This window comes from Lonchura striata, chromosome Z (genome assembly GCF_050655825.1).
Source record: "Lonchura striata isolate lonStrDom1 chromosome Z, ASM5065582v1, whole genome shotgun sequence".
Lineage (NCBI taxonomy): Eukaryota > Metazoa > Chordata > Aves > Passeriformes > Estrildidae > Lonchura > Lonchura striata.
Window position 1 is genome coordinate 40,511,438 of NC_140740.1, and position 24,366 is coordinate 40,535,803.

Here is a 24,366-nt window from a genome sequence, read left to right on the forward strand (position 1 = left end):
AATCTGTATCTGGAATGCTTATGGATAAGGCAGAGTCAGTGCACCTTCACTTTGTAAAGTTTTGGGGTAAATTCAGACTCCCATGGTTTTGGTCTGGTGTTTGGCTCCCGGGTGTCATCACTCTGCTACAACCCTGAGCAGTTAATCTCATCCAATTAAACCCTCGCAAGTGGGGCTGTTTTTTCACCAATTTTTCAGTGCCTCTTGAAGCAGGATTCATTCTCCTGGTTGATAATATCCTTAGTACAAACATTGACAATGGCTGTGCTTTTCTGCTGGTTTCTTTTGGAGTGGTTTTGGATGTATGCTGCCTCACGTGGTATTCCCAGCCACCAGCTGACTGATGTTGTCAGCTTCATGACAGCAGACTTGGCTAAATATTTGCAGACTAATCTCTGTGGAGTATTTGTTGCTCCAAGGAGGAGGCTAATGATGCTGCTATTAGAACTCTGTGCTAAGAGCTGCTATGGTTTGAAATATGGGGGATTTTTTGTAGTTAGTTTGTACATGACAATGTCCTCTCTCTAGGAGTGATCGATTGTGGATGTGTTGGGAGGGACAGAGGGATGAGGCTAACACATTGTCAGAATTTTTCCTTTTGCATCTGCTAGCAAGATGCCATCTTAGCCAGAGGCCTGATAACACAGGTTCACACAGCCTATAATGTGTATTAGAACAAACTGAGGATAAGAGAAGTTATCTGTACTTTCAAGCCAGTTAAACAACAGGGACAGACCAGTGCTCATCCCTGACATCTTTTCATGGCACTCTTACAGATGATACTGGCCAAAGGGTGGAAGGGAAATCCTACATAGAAACAGGATGTGGAGAGAGAGCACTTTAGCTATTGCAAAAATATGGGGAAGGGAGCAGGATTCATTGTGTGGTTTTGGGAAAAACTTTCCTTCCTGTCCCTCTCAATTCAGCTCTGACACACGTTAAATTCTGGCTGCAGCTCTGGCACCTCAGGCCAAGGGAGACACGGAGGGGCTGGAGCGTGTCCAGGGCAGGGAACGGAGCTGGGGAAGGGGCTGGAGCCCCAGGAGGGGCTGAGGGAGCTGGAAAGGGGCTCAGCCTGGAGAAAAGGAGGCTCAGGGGGACCTTGTGGCTCTGCACATCCCCCTGCCAGGAGGGGACAGCCAGCAGGTTGGGCTCTGCTCCCAGGGAACAGGGACAGGAGGAGAGGGAACGGCGTCAGGCTGGGCCAGGGGAGGTTTTGACTGAATATTAGGGAAATTTTCTCAACTGAAAGAGCTGCCAAACCACAGAACAGGCTCCCCAGGGTGGTGATGGAGTCCCCATGCCTGTAGGGATTTAAAAGCCACATGGATGTGGCACTTGGGGACATGGGTTAGTGGTGGCCTTGGCTGGGCTGTGGGCATGGTTGGACTCAAAGTCCTTGGAGGGCTTTTCCTACCCAAATGATTCTGTCATTCTGTGACATTCTACACTGCCCACCCATAGTGCATGAGAAACTCCCCTGACCTAGCAGGTGAACCAAGTAGCATTTATATTTTCCTAGAGAGTGGCAGGCTTTAAGACGGTTTGGGCTCAACAACCTTCCAAAATCATCCCCGATACTCACCTCCTCCAGCTGCTGCTAAACATCCATGGCAGGAACAGGCAGACCTGTGGACAGCATTTCAGGGAGATGCAGCCAAGAACTGACTCTTTCTAATGGTTTAATGGAGCATTTTAAAAATTTTGTTTGAACTGACACACAGAATAACACTTTGTGCTTCTGTGCAGCCCTTAATCCATGGCGCTTCTGCTGGCAGTTCTGTGTGTACAAGGCATTTTCAGGTAAAACACTGAATGGAAATGCAGTTTAAATGATTAAGCAGGGATTCAAAGCTAAATTGGTTTATGTTATTCCATCACTGCTGAAGGTCATTATTTTTATGCCTCTGCTGTGATCAGTATCTAGGTTTTCTGTCTGTTCCTAAGAAATCACCTGTGAAAAGGCTGCTGTTAGCTGATCAAAAGGGAAAACGATTTCCATTCCAAATGTGACTTCTATTTAGGTGGTGGGTCAACTCTTTTTAATTCACCTTCATTAAAAAAAAATATTTACTTGTACAAATGCTTATTTTATGTACTTTTGCAAACAAAACTGCATTATAAAGGCTTTCTGGTTATCAAGAAGTGGCAAAACCCTCATGGCACCTGGCCCCATTGTCTGTGCCCATGCAGAGGAGATGAATGCAGGGATTTAAAAATGCCACACTCAAATATGTACCAACTCTTGCTGACTTTTAGTAGCACCACAAACCCAACCAGGGAACAAAGTGTTCTGAATGATTGTACATTTGCAGTGCCACAAGCAGTGCAGCCTGCAGGCAATTACTCAGCTGAAAAAATCTGAAAACAGCTTCAGATTAAAAAAAAAAAAAAAATAAGAATTTCACATATTAGTCTTTGATGAATCTCCTTGGATGTTTCTTACAAAGTAATTGGGAAAAATGTTGCAACAGAATATGGGAAAAATAGAGCTGCTAGAGCAAATCAAATATGTCAAATAACAAACCCAACCAAAACATATTTCTGGAGTTGCCCTGGCCTGTTATTTCAGATTAATGATAGGGCTATAGTGAAATTCAAAAGATCCTTAGACTAAGCTTATGGTCTAAACTCCCTGGGTTTGAACCCAGTCAAGCCTGAACATTGCAAATTTAGCCATAATTTCCAAGTCATATTTTTCCTGCTTTATTTGTCACCAGGGCTGTGCAAGCCAGTGTGCCTCATTGTTTGGTGTAACAAGTTCCTTATGGTAATCTGGCTGTGACTGTCTCATCCTAGTCCTAGCCTGGACCAGACTCTGACATAGCCCAGCTGTAATTTCTCCTTTTCTTTCACTCTTTCCATTTTTTAGCCCACATTTCAGTGTAGCCATTCACTGTGGGATATTCCCTCACTCCCTCCCTCCCCATGCAATTGGCAGTGCTAGAAATAAGGGCTGGATTTTTCTTTTCCGCTGCTGTTGATGCTGCAGATCCAGCTCAAGGGAAGAGACTTGTCAAAACTCTTCCTACCTTTCAACAGCAAGACTTCTCAGGGGTTTGACTTCTGGGCTGTGTCACATTTTCCAGTGCTTCCCCAAGCTGTTTTGGGATGCACTAAGCATCTGCTCAGTGGGCACTTTTGGATGCCCTGCAGAAGGAGGTTTGCTCCCCAGCATCCACCCAGCAAATAAGAGAGCCCAGCACGGTGGCGGGACTGCCACAAACCAGCAGCCAGAGGGACTGGTGCACTGAGAGCTTTGGGCTGATTATTCTCACTTAATACTTTCATGCCATCTCCGTAGCAGTCTGCAGCACTGCATCGATCTCCGAGCCAATGCGGGGAGAAGCTGCTGTCATTACGATGCTCATTCAAGCCTGACAGACTAATTGCCTTGCACTCGCTGGCTGTTTTCACTCCAGCAGCCAGGCTGGGCGAGGCGATCTGGGTGCAATTGCCTTTTCATACACTGGTGTTGCTCCTGGCATGGGGTATGAAACAGCAGAATGGATGAGGAGGAGGAGGAGGAAGGCTGGGCGTGGGTTTAGCAGAACACAAAATGACCTGTAAGCAAGGCACATGCAGGTCCTTCAGCAACCTGCAGAGTGAAGAGCAGCAAGCAAAGCCAAACCCCCTTGCTGGGATTATTAATATTAATTAAATTTCTATGTGCAAACCACTTCACCATGGCTTTGCATTGCTCGAGTGCTATGGTTTCTTGTTCATTTTAACACAACTTTAGGATTTTGCTGTGTTTAATCATCCGTAGCCATGCTTACCAGCCCAGAGAAAATGGGGGCCCATCAGGGAGGGCAGGTGGGAGAGGCTGTATCTTCAGAGCTTTGCCTGGATGTTATTTATAGTGCTTTTGTAGAAAATACAAGCTCAGAAAAGGACAGAGCTGCTTGCCAAGGATCACACTACAGGCTGGAGGCAGAACTGGGACTTAACTTCTACATCCCCTGACCTGGGCCAATAGACTTTATATTTTGCACTTGCACCTGTGAAATACAAACTGCACATTTAACACTTCCCCCAAAAAAGTGAAACTACTTCCTGCCTTCAATTGTTTTACTTGGAATAAGATGCAAATTGTAGGACCAAAGTTTCAGCAGTTGTTTAAAAAAAAGTAATGGGAGATGGGCCTGGAAAGTTGGATGTGGTTAGATGCTTTTATCTCTGGCTGAGTCCTGGGCAGATCTGTGGCCACACAGGAATCTTGCTGGAGCCCTTTGCTCCACCACCAGGAGCAGGTCTGTTTGACGCCTGGAGGCTATGATGACAGGAAAGGACATGTCTGGGTCTGGGACCCTGTGACACAAAGCATATTGCATTTGCCCCAAAGCTTCTGCCTCAGCTTCTGGAAGAGCTTTTGGAGTCTGATAAGTAAAAAAGTCTGCTTAATGTCAGTACTTAGAGCATCCAAAACCTGTCACGGGGGAGAGGGCACTGAAAAGTAGGTCTTTCCAGCATTAGGAATGACACTTCTTTATCCTTATACGCTGGCTTGCTGTCAAGGCTGCTGGTTTTTCACCATTCCTTTTGATGCATGTGCATTGCAGGAGCAGCACGGCCTTTGAGAGGAGCAAAACAGATGTGTTCCGAGTGAAAACCAATAATGTCGGACAAATAAAGAAAATAAGGTACCTGCACAACCTGCTCTGTGAGGTATTAATAGGACGACAGGCTGTAGAGGTTAAAGTATTTCCATGTTTTATTCATTATTTCTTAACGTGCTCCCATCAAGGTGAAGTTAAGGGGTGGTAAAAGCTTGTTTACTACCGAAAATTTGAAGTGAAGTGTGAAATCACCTAAGGTATTGCTTATAAGTATCCATGCTCCCCATCAAGAATTGTACTTCTGTCATATGCAATCATGGGGAAAGATGTTTAGGACTGTTTTTATGTCCCAATGTAGGTAAATGGGGTTTGCCATCCCCTTTTTCTAACTTAGTATAATGAAAATGATAATTATTATATTTAACCACTGTCTGACTGACTGATAAAAAATTTAAAATTAGTAAGTAGTACAAAGAAAGCTGGGAAGAGGTGGTTAAAACAATGCAAGAGGAGAATAGAGCGGGAGGGGCACTGGGTATCTGTGTTTTAGATATGAAGTGCAATGTGAATGAATGCATATGTTGAATAATGTGGAGGTGGAGGTATGTTTGTGAGCATCTCCTTGTAAATAAAAGATTCACAGAATCACCTGTGATCTCTGCCCATATGGAAGGTTATTATTTTTAATATACCCTGTAAAGCACATAAGTTCCTTGAAACTCTTGGATAGACAGCCATAAACAGGAATTATGTGTACAGTTGCTCTAGCCTTGCCTAGTAAATAATATTCCACTAAATTATGGTGCTAGTAGTCAGTCTTAACCAGAATACTAAAACAGGGTTGTTCTTCCTCTAGGATTGAGCATGACAACACTGGACTGAATGCGGGATGGTTCCTCGACCGTGTGATCGTGACCGACATGAACAGACCTCACCTCCGGTTTTACTTCCCCTGTAACAACTGGCTAAGCAAGGAGGATGGGGATGGGCTGTATGTCAGAGACCTCATTGGCAGCCTGAATCCCATGGATGTGCCCAAAAGTAAGGTTAAAAAAAAAAAACAACTTGGCTTTCTGGTGCCTCATAGGAAAGGACAGTGTTGCTTTGAGAGGATGTCATCACATAAAAAGTAATTGTGTAGTCTAAGCTAATTTAAGTTTTCTTTATAGTCAGTGGAGAGAGATATAGGAAGATGCAAGATTACTCAAGAGGGTAATTTCTTCTTCCAGCATTAGATCTGATGTCCTAGGATGGGATAAATCACTGGTTGGAGAAGCTCCACTCATTCATTGAGTACTGAGGGATCTGTGGTGACAACATTAAATTAACTTGAGTACCTGCTTGAAGAGAGGCATCCTACCCTGAAAGTTGTAGCTAGTACCCCTGTGTGCTACCCTGTGGCTACTGTGGTTGCAGTCCTGTCCATAAAGTGAAGTGTTTTCAGTCTCTGGTGATGTCCTGCAGGAAATTTCCACAGAGGACCCAACCTTTTTGCTGTAATTCTGCGCTGATTTTGCTGTAACTCCACGCTGGTTTTGCTGTATGTGTGTATGATACCCACAGTGAGCTGTTGCCTGTTTTTTCAGTGTGGTTTTAAGCTAATGATGTTGAAATGAGGCTAGGATAGTTTGCACAACAGACACTCCCAAATTGGTACCAGTGCCGGCCACACATGTATGGTGCACGAAATGTGAGTGACCAAGATGTGAAAGAGGAGCCAGCAAACCAGCCTCAGGTGGGATGTCAGCACCCCATCTGCAAGTGCTAATGAGGAAACAGAGTTGTGTGTTCCTGATAGACTCACCAGGGCACTGCTCCTTTCTGGGAGCTTAGTTTTGGACATGGAAGTGAAGACCATCAGCCACAGGTCTGTGGGGAAAGAGAGCTGTATGGTTCAGTGCTAAAAAGAGGAAACTTGTGCTTTTGCCAGGATTGAATCTAATTGAGAATAATTAGTAGACCTCTTGCAATAACGTTGCTGACATTACCACTTTAAGAGCAATTATTCGGTAAAACCAATTTATTGCCAGACTTAAGCAGTGTTGTGAGCATTGATAGATGCTCTAGAAGGGCAAAGTATTGTTATTTTTATTGAGGTCATGTTAATAGTGAAAGAATACACTAAACTAACCCAGAATCATTGAGTAATTTTGCACTTTTGAGATACAGCCTTCTAAAAGAGTGCTGGAATGTTGAATATGTAACCATGAAAAGATACTGCATGTGAGCTAGTGTAGAGTTGTGTTTGCACTGTATATCCCCCCATATGGTTTGTCCCTCCATATCCCCTCTTTGTACCTGTTTGGTTCATCCCAGCTTTCCCATCAGTACCTGTATGTCCATCAAACCCCAACCCACCCCCTGTCTCCTCCCAGGTGATGTGTCCATCACCTGGTGACCCTTCCCCTTTGTCCAGATCCTTCCCCCAGGGTCACCAGGTAACTGGACCCTGGCTGGGACTCCTCCCTGACCTCCTCCTCAGTGGTCACTCTGAGGTCTTGCCCCCTGAGAGCCACTCCCATGTCCTTTCCCCATTACCTGCTCGGGTTTCCCTGCCCCCCTGTATCTGGCAGCTCCGGGCCGGGAGACCCTCGCTCTTGCTCTGGAGGTCCTTCGAAGCCAGATGTGGCCTGGGATCTCCCCAGGCCCTCATTAAACTTTGGAACTAATCCTGAGGGAGAGCGCCTCTTTCCTTTGCTTGTGGGACCAGCTTGTCTTTGGACTCACGTGGGAGCTTCTCCAAACCCCCTGGGATCCAAGGAGAAGTTCCTTCCCTCTGCCCGCCTCGTCCCACTGCCCAGCTGGCCAGGCTCCACAGGGGTTCTATGCCCATGGATTTGAGGGGGAGATGCAGCAAGCTAGCATGCACAAATAATATCCATTGACAAGAAATGCATATTGGAGCATTTTTAAAATGCAGACATCCCCAGGGTGGTTGCCACAAGGGAATAAGATAACTTCTGGAGACTTTATCTGCCAAAAACCTACCCAGTTACTACTGGGGCTGTGTGTGCTGAAGTATCTTGCTGCTTTTTTAAACAAATTGATTTGTGAAATAGAGAATCTAAGGATGCTTGAGGGGCAGAAGGGCTCTGGAGAAGGTAGTGTATGAGTCAAAGCAATGTACAATTAAGGAGAGGTTCCCTTGAGGAAGAAGTCAACCATTCAATCTTAATAGATCTTTAAATGACACAACACCTTATCCAAATTTATTATTGCTGCTGCCTGGGAGAAATGATTCAAGGGAACGTGTGTGATTTCCTCCATCCTGTTCAACACATGTCTCACATCAGGAAAAGACTTGTGGGCTAAACCCTCAGCTGTACAGGAGAGTGCAGCTCCAATGAAATTGCAGGAGCTACTTTGCATTTCACAAGCAGAACAGCCAGTCCGAGCGCTCGCTCTTCTGAAGAAGTGGCTCTGGGATACAGATTAATTGCTCTCCATGTGCTTGTCCTGGGATAAATATGAGTAAGATCATCTCCCGAGCATGAAAAAAAGAGATTTAGGCAGGATTTTGTCAGAAGTGCATGAGCACTCACCGCCTTTATCAGAGATAAACCCCCATGCCTGAGCAGCACAGGTTGGGCTCTGCAGCTGCCTGTGCCCAGGCAGGAGCTGGGCTGAGGCCAGAGGCTGGGTGAAGGGTTGGATGACTTCCAGGTGGCAGGTCTGAATCTGTAAGAGGAGAGGGTTAGCTCAGCTATCTCAGGTTGCAGTTCCCCTTGAACCATAATTAATGAAAGATAAACATCCCCAGACTGCTGTGGTGAACTGTCAGCTGCAAATGTAAATGTATCTGAATTAATATGCCTCGCTCTGAATCCTTAAAGGTCTGAAATGAGATTGTGATATGATTTTTGTTGTACATACAAGTAGTTTGCCCTGAATTTGATTGTGTTTTAGGGTATTTTGTTTTTCTTTCCAATGGATTAAATAGTGGTGTTTACTCTTTGAGTATTAATATTTTCTAGGCCCCTAGATAATGAAAAATTATATAAGTTTATGTAAGGAAAGATAAGTAATTCCCTCCTAAGTCTGTGTTCCCATTAGCAGTTCAGTGCCATATTCTTCTCATTTCTAGTTATGCGTCTTTAATCACATCTTCAATCCATTTATTTCTTCAGTTCTTCTTTATAAACCATTCAGACACTATTGTTGCCAAACTTAGCTTCATGCTTTGCTTTCATACTCCATTTGCTGTCACAGTCAGGATTGTTTTGGAGGGAATCAAACAAGTTTTCTCCAGGTTCCTTCTCCTGCAGCACCCTCAGCTTTTGATCTTCTCCTGGAGAACTTTCCTGTCTTTGTCATGAGGATTTACCTTCCTCTTCCTCAGTGAACTAGAGGTCACTACTGGGACCTTCTCTGTGCTTTGTGTGGGAAGGATGTGGGCTTGAAAAACATAAACTCCTTTTCTTTGTCATATCTTTGATTCATTGAAAAGGCATCTGAAGCCTATTTGAAGATGGGCTGTTGGTGCTTATACCAAAACTGACTAAACTATGGGCAGACTCATCCTCTTTCTTGGGGAGGAGCACAGTCCAGATAGAGACTTCCTGTAGACTGTGAGCTTTGGAAAGGTTAATTTTAAGATGGGGGGGGAGAAAAGAGGAATAATTTAAAAATACAGAAAAGAATGTGTGGCAAAAAATCAGTCAGATAGATAGATAGATAGATAGATAGATAGATAGATAGATAGAGTGGAAAAAATGGATACACACACTCAAAATCCAGAAGTAGATACTTGTCATGACCCAAATAGAACTACTGTGGTTGTCTGACTTGGCAGTTGCAGACACCTGAGTGATTGCATTTACTTATCTGAATAAAACACCTCCTATCAGGTTTGTTGTGGAATGTCATGCATTTCTCAAGGAGAACAGGTTACATCTTTAAGTGTTCCTGTTTGAATGATCCTCTATCCCCTGTATTCACATCTATGGCATTGTATGCCCATAGGCCTTTGACTGGGATAGTGTCACAGATTCTTATTTACCCAGCAGCTTCTATTGGCAGCCTGGATTAATTTACACTACAGGTATTAATTACAAGGGAGGGCTATTGTTCAGCTTCGTGCTGCTTCACTTGAGTTTATGAAGCCTTAGGATTGTATGGCTGTGGCTGAGCCTTAGTGCAAGGGACAGGCTCAAAACTGGAGCCAGGTGCTTGTTTTTCTTTGGGTATTGCCGGTTTTGGATCACTCTGTGGGTGTCTGATGTCCTGCCAAAGTGATGCATTAATAACAGCTTGCAGCTGCACTGGGAGACCTACTGACCCCATGGAGTTGTAAAAGGACATGAAATTCAGGGGTCAGTTCATAGAATCACAGGATCCTTTATGTTGGAGAAGCCCCTCAGGATCACAGAGTCTGACCATTTCCCCAGAACTACTCAGCCCACACTAATCCATGTCCCCAAGTGCCACATCCACGTGGCTTTTGAACCCCTTCAGGGATGGAGACTCCCTGGATAGCTGTGCCAGTAACTGAATTTCCCAGCCCCTTGTTTGATAATTGCAGAGGGGTCAGGAATCATTTGTACCACTCAGATTCCCATCTCCCCCACTTGCCTGGACCTTGCCGGCCTTATCCTCATGGTCTTCATCCCTGCAGGTGGGACACCAAGGTTGTGTCTTTCTCCATCCCTATGTGTTATGAATATAGTTTTTTATCACCTGGCTGGAAAGCAGGGAGCCCTGAGAGCTGGTCTTCATGTGGGTTGCAGGGTTTCTGAAGACATAATACCAAAACATATCTGCAAGACTAAGTTTTGTACAGATTCATAGAAGATGCTGAGGTTTGATTGGGTTAGATGACAAGTTTTTTATCCAACAATAAACATCTTTTCTCAAGGGGTTGACCATAGGCAGTTAAGGCTATTCAGCTGCTTGAAGTTATTCTGGGTTCTATGCAGTATAACCTCCAGTTATGCTCAGAACAAGGGAAATAGATATTGGCTGTTCTTGATATCCCTTGAAACTTCTCGCTAATCAAACAATGCTTTACTCTGAGAAAGCAGAATCATTCATTTGCAATGGGGATGTTCACTCACTTGGTTCTTAAAATCATGCTCAAGACCACAGTGAGCTGAAAATCCATTCAGTCTCCTGTGCAATCCTGTCTTACACTAACCTGTCAAATTTTGGTTAAATTTTTGCAACCTGCCTGTTGCAAATGAGGTTGAGAACCAAGGACTAGCTTTCATCTGGCTTTTTGGCCAGCAGCACCCTGAAATTATTTAGGATTGGACATGATGGGTTATAAATGTGCTTGGGACAGCAATTCACGTCAAACTCTTTCAAGGCTGAATATTCCCAGTAGCACAGAATTGCATGTGTGACACCAAATTGAAGAGTAGACTTCAATCTCTACTATTTCTGGGTAAAGTTTAATCTTTTTTTGGTCTATTAATAATGCAAATGAGGAGCACACTGGTGTGGCATACTTCAGCCTTGAGGATGGAAGAGTTCCAACACAGTTGCATTGTGTTTAATTTTTTGATATTTAAATGTCTTGAAAATTAGCCACCTATTGCTATTCTTTATTATTACTGCTATTATATTCTAAAAAAAGGATGACAAGAGGAGATCAACTATAGGTGTTCTTTTTCTAGGAGTGGGTCTTTTACAGTCAGACACAACATTTCATCTTTGCTGAAACAAGAAGCAGTTTTGATTGGGAAAGTTGTTTGAGTCAATTCTGGCCTGATCTGGGGATGATACATGGTGCATCTGAGAGTTTCCATGGATATGTCCCTAAGCGTAATGGTTGTGAAGTCACAATGAGCAGCTGGGATTTGGATTCTAGTAAAGAGGTGAAATTAGAGTGGTGAAATTTCCCTGCGTACTCATGCAGACAGAGGGATGTCTTGCCTTTAAAAACTTCTGAAAATATTTATTATCAAAGCATTAACCTGCTATAGGTATTCTCTGAGGTTTTCAGATCCACTATGACCTAAAACTCATGTATTTGAGCTGTAAATGTGAGTTTACTCCTTTGCTCTTTGGAGGATTCTTGGCTTAAGGCTTCACAGGTCATTGTCCAGAGATTTAATGTTGGCTGTTGGCTGACTTGAAGGCTTATGAACACTGACCTGGCTGTGACTTGAGGAAACATCTGAAGCAGCAGGTGTTGGTGCACATTATTTACTTTGAGTCAGAAGCTAAATCCTTCCGTCCATCCTGGGATGTGCATGTCCTTAAGGGCTGGGCTGGATCAGAACTGAAAATGTGGCCAATATTTCCCAATGATGTTAGAAGCTCAGGTAAGGAGCAGAATTTGGGATGTGAGGCACCAGTTGATGATGTCCTGTTGGATTTGCAATGTCATTTTATAAAAGGTTGGGCTTGAAGACCAACATTGGTCCCTCATGGATGAGTCCTTATTCCTGGAGGGATTTAAAATAATGGGATGTGACCCATGGGGACATGGGTCAGTGGTGGCCTTGGCAATGCTGGGGAAATGGTTTGACTCAATCGTCTTGGAGGGCTTTTAAAACCTAAGTGACCCTTGGATTCCTCTGGATTTTGTTTCAAAATGAGGTCACACAATTTCATGCTTTTGGTAACTTTTGTGATGGGAAAAATTAAAAAATATTATTTCTAAGGACACAAAGATGAGGAAGAGGAAATGAAATATTAATATGTGTTATCTTCTCTTCAAAATGCATCTTTATTTGCTCTGAAAGTGTATAATCAGCACAGGAAAATGCAGATAAATGTATTTGTGAAATACATATGAGTTGTTTGCTTCTGAGTAGTGGCAAGTACCCTCTGTGTTCAGGATGAGGTCTTGCTGTATGGCAAAGCATTCAATAAACAGGGTTTGTAGAAGGAGTAATAACTTTTACCACCCCATTTATAATAATGGGGAAAAAAATTGTCATGCTATCTGGCATACTGAATATCCATAAATGTATTTTCTTTTTGATCAAAAATATTTCTTTTGTTCTAACAAGGACTTTACTTTCCCTGCAAACTTTACCTGACTTATTGTCACTGTGTCCAAGATGAGGCAGCTCTGGACATTTTACTTGCCACACTTTTTTTTTTTCCCCTGTGTTTTTTTTCTCATTTTTTCTCATGTAAAAGGAATGAGAAATGGAAACATAGAAATAAAAAGAAACATTGGTGACTTGAAAAACACAAAAAATACAGTGAGCCCTGAAATGGGACAGAAAAAGAGATTTGTAATTTATAAAGAGAAAAAAGATTTTGGAGAGGCAAGATTGTGTGGCTGGTAAATAGATCTCTGTGTACCCAATACAAAACAGAGAGTACAGCATGTTTTTGAAGACATGTGATAATTTTGACTAATTATGTCTATATATGGAAATTAATTCAGCTTTCAGTTTTGAAATTAAGTAACTTTTTTTAAAAGTTCTGATCTATGCAAAGCAAGACTGAAGTACAGAGTTAACAGTATGATTTTTGACAATACTGTAAAATTATTTCACTCCTATTTCTGAGCAAAAGTGTTTAAGCCAAGAGGATATTATCAACTATTCCTTCAATTTTGATAATAGCAGATCTGGTGAAAGCAGAAAACAGATATTTATTTTTTGAAATATTTGCCTTTTTTTTTTTTTTTAATGGTCTCCCACCCTGGGGTTGAACAAATGAAAAATAATGTTAAATCTTGGAGAATTAGATGAACAACTATTTTTGCACTGCTGTCACAAGGTGGGTTGCCATGTGCTAAGCTCCATGCTTCTGCAACTAAGCTACTATTGTCTCCTGAGCAAGGTCGTTTAAAGCTCACTTCAAAAAGTCATCATCACTTTAAAGTCACAGTAGGAACATCAGTTTAGCATATCCTACAAGGAAAGTCTCCTGCATGTGGTAGATTGCCTCTCACAGGCCCTGCAGAGGGATGATCCAGGCTGAATCCTAATATATTAACTGTTTGAGTGCAGTGGTTTCATGTAAGAGCTGCAGAAAATGGAGTTGAATCTCATGGTTTCTGGCTGGGGGGGTGGCCTGGGACTGGGTTCATCGTGGGAGGGCCATGAACAGTGACTGAGGGTGCTGCAGTATTCGACAGAGCAGCACAATCTGTCACAGAATACCCCAAGGCCACATAGACCCCCAAGGAGCATCAAGTCTGAACTCTGGCCCTGCATGACCCAGCAACCTGCCCCTGCAGGACAACACCAAGAATCCTACCCTGTATCTGAGAGCGTCATCCAGATTCTCCTTGAATCCTTTCCTTTTCCCACACATTGGGCCTCCTTGAGCGACAGCAATAATATCTCTCAAGAACACACTTTTGGAGAGTTCTTGTGAGATTAAAGAAGTGCTGAACCAGGGTCAAGGCAGCCTTGCATCTTTAATGCTGCCTCTAGTGACAGGAATCCCAAATCCTTGCAGACTCCTCAGCATATCTCCTCTGCTAACACGGTGTTTTGGCAGAGATGTTCACAGACAAAAGCAATGGAATCAGAGAATGCTTTGGGCTGGAAGGGTCTTTTAAAGGTCAGCTATTCCAAGCCCCTGCAATGAGCAGTCACATTTGCAACTAGACCAAGTTGCTCAGTGCTCTGCCAAATGCAAAACGCCTCCTTCTCCAACACCTCCTGCTCCAGGTGTGCTTGTAATCTGCATTTCCAGTTTGAACCCTTGGCTAGAAATGCTGTTCCCCACCTCTGAAGGCACGGCTCATTAAAAAATGTAGCTGCCAATCACCCTTGAAAGAGACTAATTATTTTTGAGGTCTAAACCAACCTTTAGAATTCAACACTTTTCTGAATGGGAGAAAAAAGAAGTCCTCTTTGTCTGAGTGCCATTGCATTATGCAAGAGCAGGACCCAATTCTGAGACAGGACTGGTTGCTGGTGAGCTCAGAGGAACCCCTCTGCTTTTACAGGAGTTGCTTTAGGCTATAATTATATTTTGCTGCATGTAGCTGTCTCTGGGGTCCCTACTACTGTGTCACAAAGAGCTTTAATGGATGGGCTGAGTGAGTTTTCCTTTCATTTGTAGAGACTCAGTTGCTGGATACACAACACCAGCAGCACATCTCCAACCAGAAGGTCACCAGAAGCTAATGTAGGAAGAGGTTATTTTATCCTGGTGGGATGAGCTCTCTGCCAGGACAAACAAGAACTAAATTCAAATATTTGCTGTGAATCAACTGTGTTGGAAGGCCAGGTCCCAGCTTTGTGCCCCAGCCATAGACTGACTGACATTTTAAGGATGATCTGACCCAGAACTCTGTCACTGAGGAACTTGCTGTCGGCAGTGGTATAAAGGAGCTTCCACTTCGACAAGTCAGTCCCTTCCATCAAGAAGTGGTTTTGTCAGACAGTTCCTGGTGGGCTGGAATGACTGACTCAATCTGGCAGGCAGGAACCAAGGCATATGGGATTAAACCACCATCCTGAGCTCATGCAATGCTGTGGCAGACTCAAGTTGCAATTGTACCTTGTCTGCAGGTCCAGGTGCCTCCCTCTCCCTCTAGCAACAATTCTTTTCACACTAACCACAAAAGTATTCCTTTTTCAGCAGCAATTCAGAGATGGCAGCAGTGGCCATCCCCTATCCACATCCCTTTCCCCCAGCCCCTTTCCAAATCTGCCTACTCAGTGCTGAGCAGCAAAGGATGGATCTCAAACACTGCTGCTCTTGAGAGCACTGTGAAAACAGAAGGATAATTGCTCAGAGTTGCCTTATGAGAAGGATCTATCGCTGCCTACGGCTCAGTTCCTTGCTTTTAACCCCATGTGCTTTGCCTGTAAAGGCTGTGACATTTCCCAGATATTGGATGCTGCTGCCCTGCTCCACACTAGGTCAGGCACATGGGAGGCAAGCACAGCTGGGAATTCACTGTGCCCCGCAGGAGGTGATAACCCCAGGTAATGAAACACAGTCAAATTGCTTTTCCTGCCCAAATCTCAGTCTCCTTCAGCAGATTGTGCACAAACACACTATCAAATGCCCCAAATAATAGTAGATACAAAATTTCTTTAGGAATTTCCATCCTATGGTGCTTCAAGTGACCATGATATCATATTGATAAATAAATGACATTAACAGATGAATATCACATGGCTGGGCAGTCAGCTGCAGCTTGCAGGTGGCAGGATTTGTCTGGGATATGTCCGTGCATTTTCCATGGCTGAAGGCAGGACAGAGGCTGCACAAAAGCACCCAGGGGTTTTGGGTCTGGACAAAAAGATTCTTGGCAGTTTATGGGGCTAATGCTGCACCCAGGATGGAGATGACAGTGGGAACAGCCTGGATGGAGAATACTGGAGGCTAGGAGATCAGCAGCCCCATACCCTTCATCCCCCGGGATGTGTCGGGAGTGCATCAAATTCACAGACAAAAACCTCTTGACTCTCAGTGAAGAGAGCCTGACTCCAGCACAGAGTGCAAAATTAACCTTTCCTCTTGTCTGTTGAAATCTGAGGCTGAGTTAATCAGTAGCAGACAGGCTGATTGACTGCCACTCCTCTGCTAAATTAATGCAGTAGGGTCAAATCAGTGCCACCCCACTGTCTCCCAGGGATGTTATCCTGGCAATGTCTTCAAATGCAGACACACAATTGTGAAGAAAAGGAAGATGCTGTTACCACACAGGGCATTTACACTTGTGCATTGCAATGTGAAAGTAGAAAGACAAGAAAAAATAGCTACTGCTCTTCCTACTGATTTTTTGTTGGCTGTTCTGCTCTTGGCATCTTGCAGTACGTGCTTCTGAAGCTGCTAATTTTGCTCCTAGGAAAGCTCCCCTCCCTGTGCCTGTGCTGCAGTGAGCCTGTGCACTGCTCGATGAAGGCACAGCTTTTACATTAACATTTTGCATGTTCTGAGTGCTAGGAAAAGCATTCAGGAGGAAAAAAAATATCCAGGCAACATCTTGATCTGTGTTTTACAGATAAAGTCAGAGCCATGCATTGGAATTTAAAGAAAAATAAAGCAAAGTGGGTTTTTTTTAAAAGATGCTTCTGCCATAGGTTTAAAGAATAGGGAACAACATTCACCCATGATCAAAATGAAGAGTACTTGACTTATGGCAGATCTCTTCCTGGCTGCAGTGAGAGCTTTCTCTTGCATGCTTTTAGCAGCTGAATCCTCACTGTTGTTTTAAGAGGCAGCATTCCTTTCCATTTAAATTGCTCATCCACCATGTCACTCTGTAAGATGTGCTGATGTACAAAGCACAGAAGGACCCCTGAGCAGCATGAAGAGCTCCTCTCCTTGCTGCAGCTGAATGTCAAATTACTTGAGAGAGGGAGAAAGTGCTGGCAAAAATTCTGCATGGCTCAGGCTTTGCTTCCTGAAGATGGAGGAGCAGAATTTTTTCTGAAAGCAGACCTAAGGGTCAGATGTGAGGACAGGTTTAAGCATCCAGTTTCAGAGTCATTAAGGAGGAAAAAATGAAAGAAAAGAGCTTATGAACATAGGCTAGGCATAGTTTGTGAAGCAGGAATGTGCTCCAAGCTAAGCCAAGGACCTTTAAAGCTCTTGAAGTAGTTTTGCCTACAGAAGCACATCAGCATGGAATAGAGCTGTGCCAGGACCCGCCACACACCACAGCCATTATTATATTATAGGGGACAACATAAGACCCTCACAGCACAGTGCCCTGTGACTGCCACCAGTCCAAAGTGATGGCCCATCCATGGGCTCAGGAGTCAGCTCTGCCACAGGGCTCCTCATCAGGTTGACACTGACAGCAGCCCTGTATGTGTACAGAGCCCTTGGTGTTCCAAGTAGGAGGTCAAAAGATGTCATTCTGGACCTCATATTGAACACAGCCATGCTGAGAAACCTTTAAAGGTTTTTGATCTGGCAAATAATTTCACCAGCATTTTTCTTGCTGGCCAGATGTGTTTCTGCAGTAGCCATGCAAGGTGCTCTTCCTGTAACTGTGTTTGCTCACTTGCTTTTCATGGACTTGCTCTCTGTATGTCTTCCCTGATGCTCTGCATGCATTGAGATGTCATTCTGGTCTATATCTCAGAGGCTTAAAGCCCCTAAAAGGGGAATGTAAGCTAAGCCACTGTAGCTTGTCCTTTTGAGGATACTGTATCCTATCAGGTTATTCTGTCTCCCAAAAAGTGGAATGGAAAATTAATCACTGACATCAGATTAAATGTTCTAGAGGAGGTGCAAGGAGCAAAGCTTCTTGGAAAACATGGTCTGTAATTAAAGATTGCAAGGTACAATGGGTCAGTTTTAGTTAGAGCAGCTTAGTGGCCAAGTAGGAGATGTAAATTGCACCATCCATACACTTTGTTAATGCAAATGAACACTTTTGGTGTTGGTGTATCTCTAGCAGGTTGTTAGAGCTCTGTGAACTGAAGCTAAAGAGTTAAAGAGAATCATTAAGGCATTTTCTCCCCTGTCTGAGGCCAGCTCTGATCTTCTCTTTCTTGTTATTTAGTATTTTTTGCAGTTTTTTCATTATTATTTTATTTGCCATGGCATGTTTTGGGATGAGGCACCAGGGATGTCAGCTCGATTTTTAGCCTTTCCCCAGCACATTCATTAAACTGTGACAAGTGATTTTCCCTTCTGTTTGGGTTCTGCCCTTGCACTCCTCACCCTGGGAGCTGAGAGCATCGTTGTAATTCAGGGGACGGTCCAACAACCTCTCCTCATACATTTGCTCTCACATCCTCTGCCTCTGTGGGAGCATGTACACCAGGCCCTCTGGTGTCTTTTGGAATAACTTTTAATATGCACTGATTATGGTGGAGGAGGTGGGAGATCTGTTCTGCGAGTGGTAACCCAGTTTGGGTGATATTCGGCGACTCCTGAGAGAACCCATTTCTGCAGCTGGCTGGGAAGTTCAGGAAAGATTATTCTCTAACTTGGCACTTGCCAAAAGGAAAAAAATTTGCAAACCAAGAATTACAGTTAATGGCTGGACTTGAGGATCTTAGAGGTCTTTTTCAGCCTTAATGATTTCATGATTCTGTGGTGAAAGGAGCTCTATTTTTGCCAAGGATTGGTGCGTGAGGAGATTTGTGCATTTGACCCTTTCACAGAATCAGTGTGCCCAGAACTCAGAAATACAGAAGTGACATAGCACAGAGCCCTCAGTATCAGCTGCCCAGGGTTCAGTAACAGCAACTCTGTTCAGGGCTTGTATGATATAATGTACTGTTCAGTACCAGATTTTGCACTCATCTTCATCTGTTTTGTGTCTTGCTGCCTGCCTCTAATACTCATTTTTCACAGGAGATACAGCATGAGATGTCTGTCATGGCTGTTTGCTTGGAGGAACAAGGTAGTCAGGTGACTTCAGTAGCAGATTTTGAAAGTTGTTCATATTTGGCTCAAATTTTTCTTATATTTGGCTCAAATAAAGTCACACTGAATGTCATGGGCACTTTTTCATTGGTTCCAGAAGAAACTAAGCTCACTTTTGCTGTCCTTGGGAATCAAGTGGGTCCCACCCTGATCTGTTTGAATAACTTTCTTCTCAAATTCACTGACATGTGTGTGATGTTCATGATGTGCCTCACCCTCAAGGGTTTGGTGCCATACTCCTGGGTCTACTATTGTTTCCTCATTAAATAAAAAAGACTGGATGACTGGATTTATTTGTTGTTCTTGGTTTTTTTGTGGGTTTTTTTGGTGTGTTTGTTTTTTTTGTTTTTTTTTTAAGGAAAGAGGGGACACCTTCACATCTTTGGATTCATGCAGTGTGGCTGACATTTCAGAGAATCAGAGAAGGTTTCGGATCCATCCAGTTCTACTCCCTGCGATGAGCAGGGACACTTTCCACTAAACCAGGTTGCTCAAAGCTCCGTACAGCCTGGCTTTGGACATGCCCAGGGGTGGGATGTCAACAACTCTGAGCAACCTGTGCTAGTCCCTCACCACTGCCCCACTGTATATACTTGGTCTAAATTTCTCCTTTTTTAGTTTAAATCCATTATTCCTTTTTCTATTACTATGATATTATTTCCCAAAACTACTTTCCTTGTATAAACTAAACTTTCAAAATAGCTCTAGGATAGAACTGGGGTCAGGCCTGAGCTTGGGCTGATTCCGTAACTCATCAATATTTGGAAAAAGCAGAGCTGGTTCATAGGTCCGAGTTAAATTAATGCCTTTGTATCCACATCAAATTTTTCACTTTCTCTTCTATTTCACTCTTCAGTGTCAAGGCCAGGAGCCAAGTGATCTGTCCTTCTGCCCTGGGCAATGAATATGCAGTGTCAGAATCCTGCCTATGGATTTTATTCCTCTTGTGGAGAAGGGGGTCATTTTACCAAGAGCCACAGTTCAGACCACACTTTCAAGATAGCATGAGCACAGCCTGAGCTGGTCTGTATTGTTGGGTTTTGCATCAAACCATTGAGTTATTAATGTATTGGGATTTCTGCCTCCCTCATTGCAGTCAACAAATACGTGGTCCGGGTTTTTACTGGTGACCTCAGCGGCAGTGGAACAGATGCAGATGTCTTCATTAATATCTTCGGTGAGAAAGGAGACACAGGTATTCAAATGCAAATAATTTCCTAAAATATTTTCTCCTGCTCTGCAGGCCTGTGATCTGAACAACACACACATGCACACACACACACACACACACGCGCACATACACACACACACACACACACAGAGGCAATCTGGCAAATGCAGAATGATTTGGCTGAGTGAAAGGCACAACAAATGGTGCCATTAACTCTGGGGGCCCTCTCATCCACAGCCCCTGGAAGGTGCATCTGCAATGCAGCAGATGTGGCTGGGTGTGGGCATGACTCACGTTACCTGATGTTAAAAAAAAGCAGAGTCTGGGAAAATGCAGCATAAACCACCAGCAGAAAGCAGTGGAGGAAGTGCCAACCCACTGAAGGGTCCAACACCAATGTGGATTTACAGGGAATGCAGTGGGAACTGTGTGTCTCATTTTCCAGGTACCTGGATGGTTAATGACATCCCTTGTCTGTGGCAAAGGTGGTGGCTGAGCCTGCTTGGCCACTTGTAAAAATAATTTAATCGAGGTTTATATTAGTTGTGTTTGAATAGCTTAAAAAATTGTAATTATTTTTATATACAGAATGTGATGCAACAGTGGTCTGGAAATTTTAATTTAATTTTTTAAAAAATTAATTGAATAATATTAAAAGATGTGCCCAAACCAAGTTCTCTGGGTCATGAAGAGAAGTGGGTGGAGATTCCTGGAGATTCCTGTAACCAGGGAACAAATATTCTCTTACTTCTACACTGCACATATCCTGTCAAATTCAAATGATATGATGTGTGCCAGGTGTCCTTGAACAGATTATAAAACCTGGTGGATAGGGTTTATCATTGATTAATCCCCCAGAGTTTTACAGGGGGATCCATCTGATCTCACTGAAGATATCCCAAAGTGGGAGTCTGAATCTTAGCTGGGTCTCCAGGCATTCTGTCGTATCCACACAGAGAAATAACACCCCTAGAGAATGACTCATCCTCTCTAAGGTAAGAGGGATGAGTTGCCCACTGACCTCTTTCTCTGCATTGGGTGGGTTTCATCCCACACACAGCATCACACAGGCTGCAAACGAGGGCACAGCTTCAATACTTTTCATAAAGGCAAACCCCTGTGAGATCAGGAAAAAGCCAACAGCCCTGGCTGGGTCCTAATTTGAAAATAAATCCTTCCTCTCAGATACAGAATAGAGTTCTGTGTCCTGAAATGTCAGAATCTGCAGCTTGTGACCAAAGCCTTCCTTGAACAGTTTGGAGATTTTCAAAGACAGTAAAAATAAAAGGGAAATGTGGTGATATGAAAAAAAAATATATTTAAGAGCCATCTGGATATATATTTCTGAAAGCTCTGAGAGCTGCAAATAATTGTGACATTAGAGTGGAAATCCTGGTCTTTTGTGTGCTTGAGAAAAGGCACCTTTTTTATTAGAATATAAAGTCCTCTGCCTTTGCCTTGAATCCTGGGTGCAAAGGGCTGATATATAGGGAATATTTGATTCAGTCAGTGGTGACTTTCTAACATTCCTAAATATTTCTTCACTTACAAACATGCATGTACCAGCAACCCTTTCCTCCTTGGAGTTATTATTTATTACTTACTTGTTTGGAGCATTTTTTGGGTTTTCTTTGTTTGTTTGGTTGGTTTGTTGTGGGGCTTTTTTGTTTGTTTGTTTTGTTTTTATTTTTACCTTTTCTTTGCCCATTCAGGTGTGAGGAAACTGGACAATGACAAAGACAACTTTGAAAAAGGAGCAGAAGACAAGTTCACGCTCGATGCTCCGAATCTGGGAAAATTAAGAAAAATTAATATCGGGCATAATAACAAGGGTGGCTCTGCTGGCTGGTTCCTTGCAAAGGTTAGTTATTCCTGAGACATTAAACATAAGCATCTCATGGGCTCAAAATATCTCACCCTCTCAGTGGTCTGGTAGCAAGAGTTTTAAGGATAATTGCTGGTGATACAGGTTACTGATAAGGACACAAATAATTTCATTTTCTTGACTTAACCCATGACCATAAAAATACCAGAATCCAAGAGTTATCTGTTGGATCTGTTCACAGTGAAAATTTGCAGACTCATAGCTTGCCCAAATTTAAGTGATTTATCACTGGCTCAGGAAAAGAGGTATGCTTGCCACAAAGACCCTATTCTTCCACTTTTCTGCCCATTTTAATCTCCTGCTATGGGGTAGGAAGGTATTACAGGTAGGAAGGTATAGTGGTTGAAGGAATATTTTAAAAGGGGACTCATTTTCTTTCCTCTGCTAATGTAGTTTAACATATCTGGCTTTAATCCACAGAAGACCTGACCCCATATTTGTAAATCCTCAATAACAGGATAGTTCAATGTAATACAAATGCAAATACTAGTACATGCTTCACCACCACCACACAATTCAGGAAAAGTTACAACGTTGTCAGCTCATGAAAAATGTAGAAATGAAAAACAGAGAAGTTGTGTTCAATGTAATAAATAATGGTGGGCAAAAACCACAGAACCTCATTCTCACATCATGGGTGTAATAAGATAATTTTTAAAGAGCTTGGTAAGGTTGCTCGAGTCCCGAAACCTGATGTAGTGACTACTTGCAGCCAACACACCAACCCTATATTCTGCCACAAGCCTGCAGGATATTTACAATTAAGTAAAATGCAGCTTTGGCCTTGCAAATTCAGATGGAAGCTAAAATAACTCAGTTGTTGTCTACTGGGTTTAGATGCTTTTTGTGTAATTTGGTTCAATACTTGGACACTCTAGTGTTGTCACTCCTGCTTGAACCTGTTCTCATGTTTTTTGTGTTTTTAGAGTGGCTTATACTCAGAGATTCTTACATCTAGAGGTGAAAAACCATTTCTGAGTATAAGCCACCCTCCCAGCCAGCAATTCCTTCCCAATATCCCATCTGTCCCTGCCCTCTGGCAGTGGAAGCCATTCCCTGTGTCCTGTCCCTCCCTGCCTTGTCCCCAGTCCCTCTGCAGCTCTCCTGGAGCCCCTTGAGGCCCTGGCAGGGGCTCTGAGCTCTCCCTGGAGCCTTCTCTTGTGCAGGTGAACAGCCCCAGCTCTGCCAGGCTGGCTCCAGAGCAGAGGGGCTCCAGCCCTGGCAGCCACTCCGTGGCCTCCTCTGGACTGGCTCCAGCAGCTCCACGTCCTTGTGCTGTTGGAGCCAGGGCTGGGGCAGCTCTGCAGGTGGGGTCTCAGCTGAGCTCAGGGGCAGAGGGGCAGAATCCCCCCTGCCCTGCTGCCCATGCTGGGGGATCAGCCCAGGGCAGGGGGGTTCAGGCTGGGGTGGGTCCAGCTCTCACCCACAGCACCCCCAGGTCCTTCTCCCAGGGCTCCTCTTGATCCATTCTCTGTCCAGCCTGTCTTTGGATTGCCCCATCCCAGGTACGGGTACTTGGGCACTTGGGCACTTGCACTTGGCCTTGTTAAACCTCATGATATTTGCATAGCTTCATCTCTCTGTGGTCCAAGAGCCAAATCCTTCCAAATAAGAAGCTGTTTCTTGCCACAGGGTCATAACAGCAGTCCCTTTGCAATGGTTCCACCCTGTAGTAACTGACTGGGATCTAGTGATATTACTGTGTTGCACAAGCTCTTCTGATGGTCTGGATTTACCCTGAAATGCCTAGGCATTATTTTATTACAGGTTCTAAAGCAGAGAAAGAGAGAACACAGCCTGTTCCCGAAGCAGAACACAGAGCTGTCATTCAGCTGATGGAGAAGAGTAGCCAGCAAACAGGCTCTGGAGAGAAGGAAGACAGGCCAGGCCAACTGGTCTTGATAGTAGAGACATCTGGTCTTGTACACTGCAAGAGATGCAGAGTGGGTTCACTGGAAAAAAAAGAAAGAAAAGAAAAAAACTGGGGTTTTACTCAATGATTGTCTGAAATTCTGTCAGTAGGGAGCGGAGTGGGATCTGCTTGAGTATTGAGTACGTTAAATATCAAGTAGGAGCGTATATATAAAGCTTCTGCTCTTCTGCCACCATGTTGCGTAAAACCTTTGCTTTTCCCATGATATTTTCCAATTTGGTGTCTCTTTCCTCTTAGGTGATCATTGAGGACATTGGCAATAAATGTGTGTACCAATTCCCAGTTGGACGCTGGTTTGCTTTAGACGAAGATGATGGGAAAATACAGAGGGACATTCTAGTTGGGGGCACTGAAGCCACAGGTAATACCATGGCCTGAATCCCTGGTAGAAAATGGGAAATAAAGGCTATGAGCCATGTTTTCTTTAGAAGATTGAATGCCTTATGCTTAGGGAGACCTGCAGTAAGCCTCTGCTGGTGATAGGCTGTTTTGTGTGAGGGTTCCTGAACTGCCAGCACATTTCCCACATTTGTGTCTCACCTGTGAAGCCGTGCTG

General features: G+C 43.7%; 1 protein-coding gene across 1 annotated transcript in view; it reads left to right on the top strand.

Moving 5' to 3' along the window:
* The window catches only part of LOXHD1 (lipoxygenase homology PLAT domains 1), a 177,663-nt gene that overhangs the window by 44,250 nt on the left and 109,047 nt on the right, over nt 1-24,366 (top strand). Inside the window, exons 3-7 of the mRNA XM_077790176.2 lie at nt 4,563-4,643; nt 5,416-5,600; nt 19,918-20,016; nt 21,705-21,853; nt 24,048-24,171. Of these exons, the coding sequence (XP_077646302.1) occupies nt 4,563-4,643; nt 5,416-5,600; nt 19,918-20,016; nt 21,705-21,853; nt 24,048-24,171 (638 nt within the window). The remainder of the gene's footprint in view (nt 1-4,562; nt 4,644-5,415; nt 5,601-19,917; nt 20,017-21,704; nt 21,854-24,047; nt 24,172-24,366) is intronic.